Source organism: Pundamilia nyererei, unplaced genomic scaffold (assembly GCF_000239375.1).
Source record: "Pundamilia nyererei isolate P.nyererei 1_Seehausen unplaced genomic scaffold, PunNye1.0 scaffold00017, whole genome shotgun sequence".
NCBI lineage: Eukaryota > Metazoa > Chordata > Actinopteri > Cichliformes > Cichlidae > Pundamilia > Pundamilia nyererei.
The window spans coordinates 1,479,967-1,493,135 of NW_005187418.1; the positions used below are offsets into that span (position 1 = coordinate 1,479,967).

The window sequence follows — 13,169 nt, forward strand, 5'->3', positions numbered from 1 at the left end:
GATTTTATTTGCGACCACTAAAGTGATGGGAGGCGTTGTCGCATGTACACAAACCTTTTTTAAAAATTCTCTCACGGTCGCTGAGTTGCCACATTCAGGCCTGAATAACAGAGTAATGGGAGACTGCCATCTATACGGCACTTTTTCAGACCCATGACCTTCAAAGGGCTTCACGCTACAACCTTTCACACACATAATTGTCACACCCTGAGGTCAAGGTCACTGAGAACTCATCACCATCTCAGAAATGCATTTTACATTAAGCTGTGTATGCTTGAGTTTGGCTCTCGTCTACGATTAAGACTCAACAATCTTGCAAAAGATTGCTTTTACATTTCAAGAGCTGCTGTTTAGTTAAATAAAAGCAATTAAATATGTTTATAATGTATGTGCCAATAAAAAGAAAATAAAAGACAATCAGACTGAAGTCCTGGCTTTATCACACATGCCTGTCAGAGGCTCGAATATGTGCTTTATATTTTTTAAGATAATCTTAATAAAGGAAACTAAATCAAACAGCTGATGTTTGTGGCGAGTTTGTCCGTCTTCTATTTAAACAGATATTCTTCTCCACAGTGAAAATATTTCACCCCTGAAACAACAAACAGAGAAACTTTTATTATAACGTTTCGACACGAAGCCCTTTTTCCAGTAGAAACCACAGGGAGTAAAAATCAGTAGGAAACATAAAGCACAGACAACAAAACAAAGTAAAGCACGACAGAAAACAAACAGAAGCATGTTTGGCACACCAAGTTCAAGTTTTAACAGCGTTACAATGTGTCAGATTTTAAAAAGCAGGCAGTTTCAAACAGTGTTCAGTGCTCTTTACATTAAAATCACATAAAAACAACTACGACTGGTTGATGCTGAAACAATAAGTGCATCTGAAAACGGTGCTTTTATCAGAACGACGTCGTTTCTCACAGAAGGTGCGTCAGCGTGACAAACTAATCCACAAAGTCCTGAACAATCGGAATTCAACTACAGACACAAACACAAAATCAGCTCCGTCACACCAAGTCAAAAGTCTCCACACAGGTTTTAAACCACAGCGCTCAGCACACACGTTTCCAACCAGGGCGAGCAGCTTCTGTGGCGAGCACAGGCCCGTTAAACAGGACGTGGTTTGAGAATGTGCTGCACAACTTTAAACACGAACACCGTCGCAGTTCACCCTCCGAAGCGGTGTAAGCGCGAGCGTGGATGGAGCAAACTGAACTCAACCTGCTTCCTAATGTGACACCTGCCAAGTAAACCTCACACCTGCTGGAAAACGTAAAGAAAACACATCCCTCTCATCTAAAAACAGACACCAGCGCCCTGTGGCCTCCTCTTCAGCAGGTCATAAAGAGCAGCAGCACCACAGTCAGCAGCAATCGCCACATAAACTTGGTCCTCGTCATCTGCCGTATGTTTGGTATCAGTTTGTTCAAATAATTTAAAGCACAAAAGGAAAATAACCAAAACCAACATGAGCACAGGGCAAAGTCACAAAGGATGGATCAAAATAAAGCTTTTTCTTCTAACTAAACAGGAATCAAGGCAAACGTAGTGGTCGGACCTCGTAGGAGTTGCAAGATACAAAAACCTCTCCTGTTACGTCACATCATGTTCAGTTTATCCTTTTTGTTTGTCTGCTAAACACTTCACACGAGACACTCTGGTTTAGCTCCTGCTGCTCAATCAGACAATCAGTTCAAACAGTTTTCAGATGCTTTTTATCGCTTTTAATAAATGTGCACCATAGAAGTGGAATGTTTTTGTTAAACCTCTGAGTTAAAGCTACAGGTCTGCATCTCCATCACATCTACACGTCTCCTTTTTAAATCCATCGCACAGCTGCACAGAAGAAAAGGTTCGGGAAACTGCGTCCCAACAGTGAATCGTTCCCGTCATCTCTTATAAAACGTTAAAAAACATATACTGTACAGTGCGTAAACATGTGAAAACAACCCAAACGACAGGGACAGGAGGACGTCTGGTTTAACGCACTTCCTGTCAGTTGTTTGAGCTGGAACGGCTTTCATCTGAGGAACGCGTTCCTCGCTCAGGCCTTGTCTTACAGAGTGTACGCATGGTGAAAGCGGCTATAAATATTGGCTATGTTAGAGGAAAGCTGGGTTGCATGAGGTACTTATTAGTGGTCAGTGCATCACCTGCAGTAAAGGGTGAAGCGACGGCATTAGCAGCAACACTAAATTTAACCTCTGTGTTCGTTTTATAAGAATATGGTCACTTTACTGTTGTGCTCTCAGACTCAGAAACTTCACCTCGATTCAAACCAACACCTTAAAAAAACAAAAAACAACCTAAGCTAACAAGTTGAGGCAGGTATAAGCCAGCGAGGTAAACTGAGAGGAGCAGACAGAAGGCTTTCTTTTTAGATGAAGGTAAAGAGGTGACAGCATTTAAAAAATTACACCGAACTGAACTTGCATTGCTTTTCTTCCTGCACGTTTACGTGCATGAAAACATTCCTCTGCCATTTAGTGCATTAGTCTTCACTCCCGGTTACCTGCTAACCTGCACAGGTGGACACAGGTGTTACAGTTTCTGCACCTGCAGGCGCCACGTGATGCTCATTTTTACAGCATCAGATTAGTACCTGCCCCCGTGTCACTTTTAAAGGGCTAGTTCAACATTTGGTGCAGATTGTTTATCCTAGTCGAGCATAAAGACTGAGCAGGCGGTGTGTAAACGCTTTAACAGGATCCCGTCTGTAAAAGATGTTTGTTAGAGCTGGAGTCAAGAATCTGTTGCTTTTATGTTTTTGTTCATTTGCAGGTTAAACAGAAAGATGCAGAGTTTAAATAAGTCAGTTTTCCAGGGAAAGGAAAGCCTGCTTCCAGCCTTTATGCTAAGCTAACTAGAGCTAAACGAACCATTTCCTCACTCAATTAAAGTAAAATTAATTACATATAAATCAATGACTTCTTTAAAAACACTGGAACAAGTGTCAGTTGCCTCTGACAGTATTTGGCCCTCATATGGCTGTTTTTAGATAAAGGAGTTTAAGTAAACAAGGCAATCGTTTAAATGATGACAGCGCTATTTTTAGTCAAACACAGTTACGGAAATGCCCCTCAATCTCCTCGCTTTCATCGTGAGATCACATTAAAATGCTCCAAATCATCCTCCTCTCTGAGCTGCAGTCAGAAGAGGAGGATGTTCAGAGCCTTTAATACGACCCCGAGCACAGGGAGGCGCGCTACTCTTTCTTGGACCCTTTGTCCCTGGGGGAGCCTTTGAGGTAGGTGTTGTAGAAGAAGTAGGCAAAAAGGATCAAGTAGCTGAGGTACAAGAGAGAGCCCCAAACGATGTTGTCCTGGTGAGACGGACAGCGCAACTCGTGCATCCAGTGGTACACGAGGCCCTGCACGGCCAGGCCCATCACCATCTGCAGGATCTGCAAGGCCGTGATGACCATGGCGAAGGGACGCGGCACCTGCAGGCCGGCCGCTCGGGCGGCGTAGTACGTGTACATGACAGAGTGAACCATGTAGTTCATAGTCATGAACCAGCCGCTGCCCGCCAGCTGATCCTTGTAGGTGTACCAGGAGTAAAGCAGCACGGTGATGTGGTGGTACCAGTGCAGAAAGATGAGGCGCTGTTTCCGCAGGACGATGAACACGGTGTCTCCTGAGAGAGGCGGCAGAGAGGAAATCGTTTAAATAAAACCGCACCCGAGCACCAAACCTCAACCCCTCAGCAACTGAGTCATGATTAATAACACCAGATGTACTTTAGTTATCACAAAAGATGGAAAATTGCTGTGTGAGAGCAGGAAAAATATTTTTTAAAAACCTACAGAAAAAGTGAAATACCTGACAGGACCTGACTGTGTATCAAGTTTAACGCAGCTCCAATAAAGCCTGACTTCACTTACAGTGTTTGAAGGGGGGGTGTACTAAATTTTATGATGGCCTTACAGGTACATGAGGAGCACAGAAACTTTCAACAAGGCAGCACAAGCAGTTAGCTTACAGCTTCGTGAACATCCATCACAGATTTGTGGGTTTATGTTTGATCTTTCAGGTGGATTTAACAAATAAAAGGGTTTAGCTTACACAGACAAACCTCCTCACAAAGCTTACTTTGATAAGTACAAATACAGATTCTGGGCAATCCCATGAAGTTGTTATAAAACAGAACAACCTGTATTTCTAATTTAAAGCTCATTTGAGTCTCTATAAAGAGTCCTTATCCTGCAGTAGGAAGAAGACGTATCCTTCCTGTCTGCAGCAGAGGAAACATTGCTTGTACATTATCAGCTGTGCGCTAATGGACTTTTCTTGCCAGCTCAGCATCTGCCTCCATTTCAGCTCTTAAGGGAATCACCTCCTGATGGATTTACTGCACAGTGGCGCACACTTTAATCTACACTGAGCAAATCATTTCATTCTTAAAGTAGCTGAGCAAGAAAAAACATCCAGTTTGAATTTAGATCCTTTTGGAACAAAGACTGAAAAACATCCAACACATTTACACTTTTACACGTTTTCAGTGCGTACAAGTCTTGCACCAACCCTCATTTCTTAACATTCTGCGAGGAAGGCAGGTGAAACGTGCAAACATACATGGAAATAGAAAGGTTTGCACAACTATAACAATAACTTATCTGGTACGATCCATGACCGATGACTGCCACTGTATGTGTGTTGTTGTTGTTTTTTTAAATTCAGGTAAACTTTTACTTTAGTGGCAGCGTGTTTGGGATCATCTTTTATTGAAAGAAGCAGCTGCTGCCGATCAGATGTGTTGCAGGCAGTACTGCATGGTGTGTGAAGCTCTGACTTAATATTCTTGTGTTCACAGTTACATTAATTTTGAAAAAAAAAATCCACACCACTCACTGAAATGCAGCTCTAAACCATGACAGAGCCTCCACCGTGCTTTACAGATGGCTGTAGACACTCATGTCATCGCTCCATCAGACCTGTTCTCACTGATCTTTTTTACTGCACATCATGCTGAAAAAAATTGCCAAGTTTTCAGCTAACAGCTCTTTGGGAATCAAATTGTTGTTGCAAATAAACTGTTACCTTTGCATTTTGCACAGATTCACCTAATTAAATGGGAACAAACTACGTGGTTTTGCACGGTTAGTAGTAACAACGTGTCAAGAAACAAAATAAGGTTTCATCCCTTGAGTTATACGCATTTATATTTAAATGATTCATAGGTCAGTGTTAAGGACAGAACCAAAGAAAAGCTTTGAGAGACCTTCAGAAAGTACTGATTAAGACCTTTTTAAAAAAAAAACATTACAAGAAAGTCTGGCTCCGTAGAAGCAAAATACAAACAGATGAGGGGTGGATCAAGACTTTTGCACAGCACTTTATGCCTCATCATGGTTTTAGCTAATGCTAACACCCCCACCCTTAATATGATTAAAACAGTTTTTCTGAGTTGCGTGGAGCTCCTATAGTGTAAACAGGTCCTGCTTCACCTTAATCCAATAACAAAGAAATAAGGAATCTACAGCTGGTGGTCTTTGAATAGGTTAGATTTCAGTATGCGAGTAATATTCTGACATTTATGAGATCAGATGAAGTCTCACCCAGCTCGGGGGCCTTGCTGAGGGCAAAGGCGTAGGCCCAGAACTTGGTGAGGGGAGAGCTGTAGAAGCTGTTGTCACACACCGACTGTTTGAAGCCGTCGTTTGCGAGGACGTGCAGCATGTAAGCTCCGGTCCTGACCGCTCCTACGATGCTGCAGAGGAAACACAACAAGGACATATTAGCCAACAGCTAGGATCACAGAGGCTCAGCCACTTCTTTTAGTAAATTATGTTGCTCTACTGGTTTCATATTTGTCACCACTTTCCTAGAACAGAGTCTGTTTTCTCATCCTTATAGTAAAAACAGGGATGGTCTCAACTGGCAGCCCTGATGTGTTAAAGTGTAATCATTCTGCCATGCCTCCTGTGGACAAATGAAGCATTGAAAGCAGCATTTTTATAATCCATCTTACTGTTTGTCATAAAATAATAATAAAAAAAAAAAAAGAAACCATAACTGAGCTGCAGAGATCACTGCTACAGTGCAGCCATAAAGGCTTGATGTCAAAAGGTTTATTGACATTACACTGATGGCAAAGAGCAACTTGCACAATGGTGCAACACTGATGTGGAGATTTCATAGGTAATCTCAGTCAGACCAGCTTAAACACACCTTAGAGACTCCCTGTGCTTTTATCTGATGTTCCAACAATTGCAAACCGGATCGCAGTCAACAGGGAGCCAGCCTGTGTCATTTTCTCTGATGACTGATCGTCGTATCGGCCTTCGATCTGACACAAATCAAATGCAGGTCAAACAGGACCAAACTGTGAGTTTGATGGGGATTATGCCCAATCCTTTTCAGAGTATCAGACATAAAACGATGGTGTATGTAGCGTATGGATGCCTGTTTATAACTATAGCACTCTGCTACTCTTACAGTCCTTTTAAACTAAGCCACAGTCGCTCATTCAAAAAGCACTTTTAAACTCTTTTTGCCCAAAGACTGCAATATATCAGTTGGAGAAGCCTTCAACTAGTAAATGAACTGCCCTGTTTCCATGCAACTGTAATAGTAACTATATGATGAATGAATAAATAGCAGTGAAAAAAAACCTGATTCTAAATCTGAAAACCTTGTGCGGCCCACTGCACATTAGCCTAAGAGGAAGTACTTTCTTTTTTTGTTCCATCATGAATATATTTTGAGCGCTTGGCAACTGGCTTGTTGAGGTTAAGTCTCCATAAACAGCTTTACCTCCACCTAATTGCATCGGAAATATTTCATCAGTAGTTAAACTAGTCAGAAAATAAGGGTTAAGGTCTAAGTTTTAAGCTCTTGTGCTTCTGCTGGCAGCCCAGCTATAGTAGCCTCATAGCTCATTAGCGATAGTTTAGTGCTGAAGTGTCAGCTAAAGCTGGGGGTTTACATGTGGATTGCACTGATATCTGTTAATTAGCACCAAGACTAATAAAACACTAGAATTTAATTAATCAAAACTAAAGCATAAATGTATATTTGTCACATATTTGGGTTAAAAATGCTACAAGAGGCCTTAACACAGGCATGAGGTCCAGCTTTATGACTCTCACTTAGCTGCTACCTGTCTGCGTCAGCACCCACCCGCCACTCAAAGCTACCCCACCCCTAATTACATGAGGTTAAAGCAGACTCCCTCTCTTAACCAGTAAACCATCTCATCATGTCCATTTCTGTCAGGTTGTTTACTTTAACACGAGACAGTCACGGTAAGCCCAAATGACAGCAAAGCAACAAAGCGTGCACGATGTTGTGTCATCATTCTGGCACACGTCTCCGAGGTTAAAAAAATATATACCAGTAATAAAAAACAAACGTATCCTTTAAAGGACAACAGAGTTAACAGGGTGAATGTAGTAAAAAGCAAAAACCACCTACACTAACACCGTCGCGTCCTGTGTGCGGACAGCTAAGGCTGAAAGGAGCAGGATGTACCCACAGCACTGGGATTAAGATTAAAGTCCTGCACACCTGCCACGTGGATCCTTGCAGGCTCTGGTGGGTTTGACAAACTCAGCTTAAGGCCTTTAAGTGACAGCAGCAGGATTTTAGTTTTTATAAAAACAGCACGCTTCTCTGGGGGAATACCACAGTCTAGATCTTCATAAACAAATCAGTAAATTAGATTGATAGTTGGTAACTGAAGGAGTAGATAAACAGAAACCTGTTTGGAGTTTGGCTGATGTCCTGCTCTAGATAATCTTCTCAGGTATTCTACTCTAGATGCTTTTTTAAAGATTGCTTTGTAGAAGCCCCGATCTCCTTCAGCGTGTCAAAATGGAGATCTTTCAACTTGATTCAAGAAGATAAAGCAGCAGGGACATAAACTCCCACTACCTATAGGTGAAAAATGCCAAAAACCTGGCTCTTATCAACAGCAAGGATCCTTTGCATGAAATTCAGGTCATTTTGAATGAGAAGCTGAGGTTGCTCTCTGCTCAGATTTGAGGTTTGTGGTGAAACTGCAACTCGAGTGGAATGTCCTATTTTGAAAATGCAGCTGCTCTGGAATCTGCCTGGAAATCTCAGAGAAGATGATCTCAAACAGGAGATTGGCAAAAATGTAAACCAGTTTTTTAGGTCAGCCCCAAGAAGTTTTAGATTCCACCCCCCAGATACCATGTGCAGATGGACATCAGGACTCTTAGTGAGTGAGATGTCTATAGTGTTCTTGAAGTACTGCTTTAAATCTTGCGTTGAACCTTGAGGTGACAGCTGTTATCAGACTGGTTGTGGCTTCTCAAACAAACACTCAGAACACGTTCCTTCTTTGACTATCCCTCTTTCAGTTCACGTTCCTGTTTACCCAGAAAGGAAAAGGACCTTCAGAGAAAAAACACCAAACAACTTTTCTCTGAAACACTCGACTCTAAATGTTTGGTTGACTGAGCGTTAAGGTCACGTCAGCCGTCTCAGCTGCATCGACCTTGAGAGCCACTCACCTGAAAATGGCCAGGCTGAGTGACCACAACACCAGCGGGGGACGCAGGTTCAGTCTTTGCCTTTCCCTCATGAAGTGCTGCCCTCCAAATACGATCGCAGCGTACAGGCCAGAGAATATAAAAGACTTGGTCCTGCAGGGAAGCACACACACAGTGATGCTTATTATTACTCATCCTCACTGTAACACTAATACTGATAATACTGTTACATGCACTAATTACAGCAGAGAGACAGTAACGGGGAAAAAAAGCTCCCCTCAGACACAAAACATTAGATTGAGAATGTACTGGATCAAATTATGTAGTTGTTGCAATTAATATTTAATACTTAATTTCAGGGAAACGAATGTATGAAAATTTGGCTGTCGTCACTGTAAAAAGAAAATACGTAGTCTTGTAATTCTAGTCAGAGCATAATAGGAAAATCATTTTGGTCCTCAGCAGGTTCTATAATTATTAAATACAAGCGCAGGTCTGCAGGCATTCGTCCATGCACAGCTCTCTGCATATCAGTCAGGAGGAGGTCTGGACTTTGACGGGACCATTGCAGCACCTTGTTTCTCTTCTTTTCGGCCATTCAGTTGCAGATTTGCTTCTGTGCTTGGGATCATTGTCCTGTCAGGCGATCCGATTTAGCTTTAGCTGTCAAACAGATGGCCTCACATTTGAATCTAGAATACTTTGGTATACGAAGGAGTTCACGGTCGACTCAGTGACTGACAGTAAGTATGAGGCGTTTGCGCTGATATGCTAAGTTTGGTTTTGTGCATCGCAGCCAGACGTCTCCACTCCGGTCTCATCTGTCCAAAGGAGATTTTTAAAGAAGTCTTTTGGTTTTCCCAGCTGCAGCTTTGCAAACCTAAGCTGTGCTGCCATGTTCTTTTTAGAGACAAGAAATCTTCACCTGGCCTGTTTGGAACGGTTGTTCCAAACAGGGACTGGCTCAGTCTTATTCTAATTGTCATTATCGTTAACATGCTGAGGCATGTACAGCTCTTGGGTTTTTTGCAGTTTCTCTGAGCATTGCATGGTCTGACCTTGGGATGAATTTGCTTAATGTTAACTCGAGAAACAGCTTTACAACCGTTCCTAGTCTGACGTGCAGCAGCAGTTGCTTCGCGGTGCATTAACACAGTGCATTTAAATAACAGCACCTGGCTGCTACTACACTTACCCTCTTAATCCCTGTAGCAAAAATATACATAAAATCTTCTCAAAATAGGGTGTACTTGTCTTTAGCCACAACCTCACGTCCCTGAGCCCAAATCTGTGGGAAACACTGATGTTACTTAACACAAAACGCCGGCCTAAAAGCTCCAGCATCACACAGATCTTTGACCTCTATCAGCTTTACAATAAAGAGGAAGTACCTCACTTCCCCTGACAAACAGCTCTATTAAACACTAAATCACCTCCTGAGACTTTGAAACAGGAGACAACTACACAGACACAGCGCTCTTACACAATTAGTGTGACTGAACCAGACAACTGCAATTAAAGACAAATACGAGCTGATATCAACTCTGTGGTCACTCCAGAGTCGTGTGACAAGTCGGAACATCAGGCTATGAATTACTACATGTCAGCCCTCCTGACACCAGCCAACTCAATTATGATACTCATAGTAGAGGATTAAGAGATTAGCTCCTGACACACAGACCACTCAGACTGCCAGCTATGGGCAACAAGGCCGTTTCCACTGGGCACCACTGCGCCTGATGTTTCAACAACAGCACACAGCAGGAAAGAAAAAGTCGATTTTAGGCTGAGCAGAAACAGCCGAGGAGAATACTAAACCCTGGAAACAGAGACTGCATGTGCACTGACACCGTATATTTTTAATTTCACGTTAACCTGCTTCTCATATGTTATTAAAAGCTGTTTTTATTTAAGTAGGGAGGGTACGCATGAGGCTGAGGGTATTTGGGAATAAAGCAGATGACTAATCCAGATTGGCAACATACATAATACACAGGATGAGTAGATACTACTGCTGCTGCTGCTTGACCCAGTTAGTGGTTATAGTGGATTCTGATAGCTGGTCCCAGTTTGCCCCTGTGGGAGAGGAAAAACCAGCAAAAAGCTAAAGCTGTTCCCGCTGCACAGATCTGAACCTCCGAGCATACCAAGAGTTCTTCACCAAGCTAATAACACATAATCTTAGACAAGATGCATATCTGTTTGTTCCCTGTATACCGAGATGAAATTCAGTAACTGAATAATCATCTAATCAATCAATTTGTCTTCCAGACTCAGTGGTCCAAACTTAAAACAACCAAGAAATCTCAGATTAAAAACAGAAAGAAAGCGTATTATCCTACAGAGAGACTTGTGCAGCCAGCGAGGAGCACGTGGTAAGCTTACAATAATTTTGATTTCAGAGGCATTAATCCTGAGATTACCTGAGTCAGCTTTAAAAGCACAGAGTCCTTCAGCTACAAACATTTCACTCAAACATCCAAATCTCAGTAATAATCTCAGGTCTATAACATTTGGACAATGACACACTTTTAATGCAGCTGTCCCTCTGGACACCAACACAATCAATTAAACAAAATGTGACTAAATTGTAAACCTTGAGCTTTACTTCAATGGGTTTTAAGGACCTCAAAAGCTGCAGGTTGAGGGGATCTCCCCTTTTTTTAATGTGTTTATAAACCTCTGCATTTAATCATTAGTTATTATTAATCTCTGGCTCACCACAGCCTGGTTTTGCTGTTTTTCAGTTTTCTTCCTGTTAAAAGGGATTTTCCCTTCCCTCTGTCACCAAGTGCTTACTCAAAGGAGGACAGTTGGGGGTTTTCTCTGTTTTCTCTGACTTTAACTGACAATAAAAAAGTACCTTGAGGCAACTGGTGTTGAAACAGACTCGTCATTATTGGGGTCTGATTGGAATTAGAAAAGGTCAGCTATGACAAAATGAATCAGAATCGTTCATCCAAACTCTTATCAATACTTCAGTGCTCGTACTCGGGAGCTGTGCCAAACTCACACCAGTGAGCATATAAACGCTCCAGGTTTTATCTCCCTGCACAGGGTGAGACACACGCGAGCTATCAGAGCCACAATCACCTGGCCAAGTGTTTTGTCTCCAGGAGTCAGTAAGCTAGTGGGTTTTTTCAGCGTCATTTAACTTAACCACAGCAGCATTCCTTCCCGGTCTCCTTTAATAATTTGTGTCTCTGTGCAAGCGTCCCTCAGGAATTGTCTAAATGATCTGATTCACATGCCTCTATCTTTATCATTTCTTTTTATCAGTTACTGACGTACTTTTCTGACAGTTCAACAGAGCACATACAAATGCTGTCAGACTCATGGGGGTGGAACATTTTGCACACCTGAGAAACTTTTTCCTGCTCTGTTTTTTTAGTATGAATCTGTTTTAATACAAAGTCCACTCCTAATAGATAGCTAATCGTAGGTGGCCTGATTTACAGTCAGCTACTGCTACAAGGTTAATTAATAAAGAACAACACACAGATTACGGATCATCCAGATAAGGAGCTACAACTTTAATTTAAACGTCTTTGTGACTGAAAAGAAGACATGGTATCAACACTGAGTTATCAGCACACGCAAACTCCTTTTAGCATTAATTAGCAGGCATCTGTGTCTGTGCCTGACAACCATATGGTTCAAGGAAAATGTGCACTTTGTCACTGACTGTGTTCCTAATTTTTATGCACAGCATTTCTAGACACAGCTCACAGGCTTCAGGTTCAGAAGTCTCGTCTCTGCTTTTTGCAGACATTGTGGTTCTGTTAGTTTCCTCGAGTTACAACCTCCAGCGTACTCTGAGGGAGGTTTGCTGCCAAGCTGGAGGGAACTGGGATGAGAATTAGAACCTTCAAATCTAAGGCCACAGTTCTGAGCTGGAAAAGGGTGGACTGCCCACTTCTGGTTGGGAAGTTTAGATATTCCAGGGTCTTTTTACAAGTGAGGTAGGGTGCGACAGGAGATTAAACAGGTCTGTAGTAGGAAAGAGAGAGCTCTGCATCTCAGCAGTGGCTGAAAGAATGAGACTACAGAAACCAAAAGCAGAAATAAGCTTTGTGCTGGGCTCTTTGACAGATAGAGTGAGATAAAGTAAGAAGATCAGTTCTTTGAAACGAAATAGAGCTGCTACTCCTCAACATTGGCAGGGGCCAGCTAAGGTGGCTCACTAAGATGCCTCCTTGGTGTTTCAGGCATGCCAGACTGTGAGGAGATATCAGTGTAGACGTAGGACACACAAGATTATGTCTCTCAGCTGGCTTGGTAGTTTGGGAATGCCTGAGTGTCCCACCAAAAGAGCTGGAGTAGGTGAGCGGGGAGAGATAGGTCTGGGTATCTCCCCGTCTACTGTGCAAACAGGCAGCACAAAATAGATGTCTGGTAAGAAGATGCAATTATCTTACTCTTAATTATTACATACAGGTAAGCTGAAATAGTTACTTCAACAAATGAAGCTTAAAAAAAATCTTTATTAAAAAAAATAAAATCTCCCTCCTCACCCCTGCAGGGGGGTGTCTTCAATCTAAAGCAATGAGTGTTGCACTTTGGTGTGCTCCACACAGCCCCTTTGACTTTGACACGCTGGATACGCAGAGCTGCAGCTGGGTAATGGCCTAAAAAATTAGATACCTCAAGTCAAATTTTGTCAAATACAAAAGAAAAATCACCAGAACCATAATTAAATATATTT

General features: G+C 42.2%; 1 protein-coding gene across 1 annotated transcript in view; it reads right to left on the reverse strand.

Moving 5' to 3' along the window:
* Positions 1 to 593: 593 nt before the first annotated feature.
* The window catches only part of LOC102194300 (elongation of very long chain fatty acids protein 6-like), a 13,357-nt gene continuing 781 nt past the window's right edge, over positions 594 to 13,169 (reverse strand). The window contains exons 2-4 of the mRNA XM_005725755.1: positions 8,486 to 8,617; positions 5,564 to 5,715; positions 594 to 3,642 (exon numbers count right to left, since the gene is read on the reverse strand). Coding sequence (XP_005725812.1) covers positions 3,212 to 3,642; positions 5,564 to 5,715; positions 8,486 to 8,617 — 715 coding nt within the window. The 3' untranslated portion in view covers positions 594 to 3,211. The remainder of the gene's footprint in view (positions 3,643 to 5,563; positions 5,716 to 8,485; positions 8,618 to 13,169) is intronic.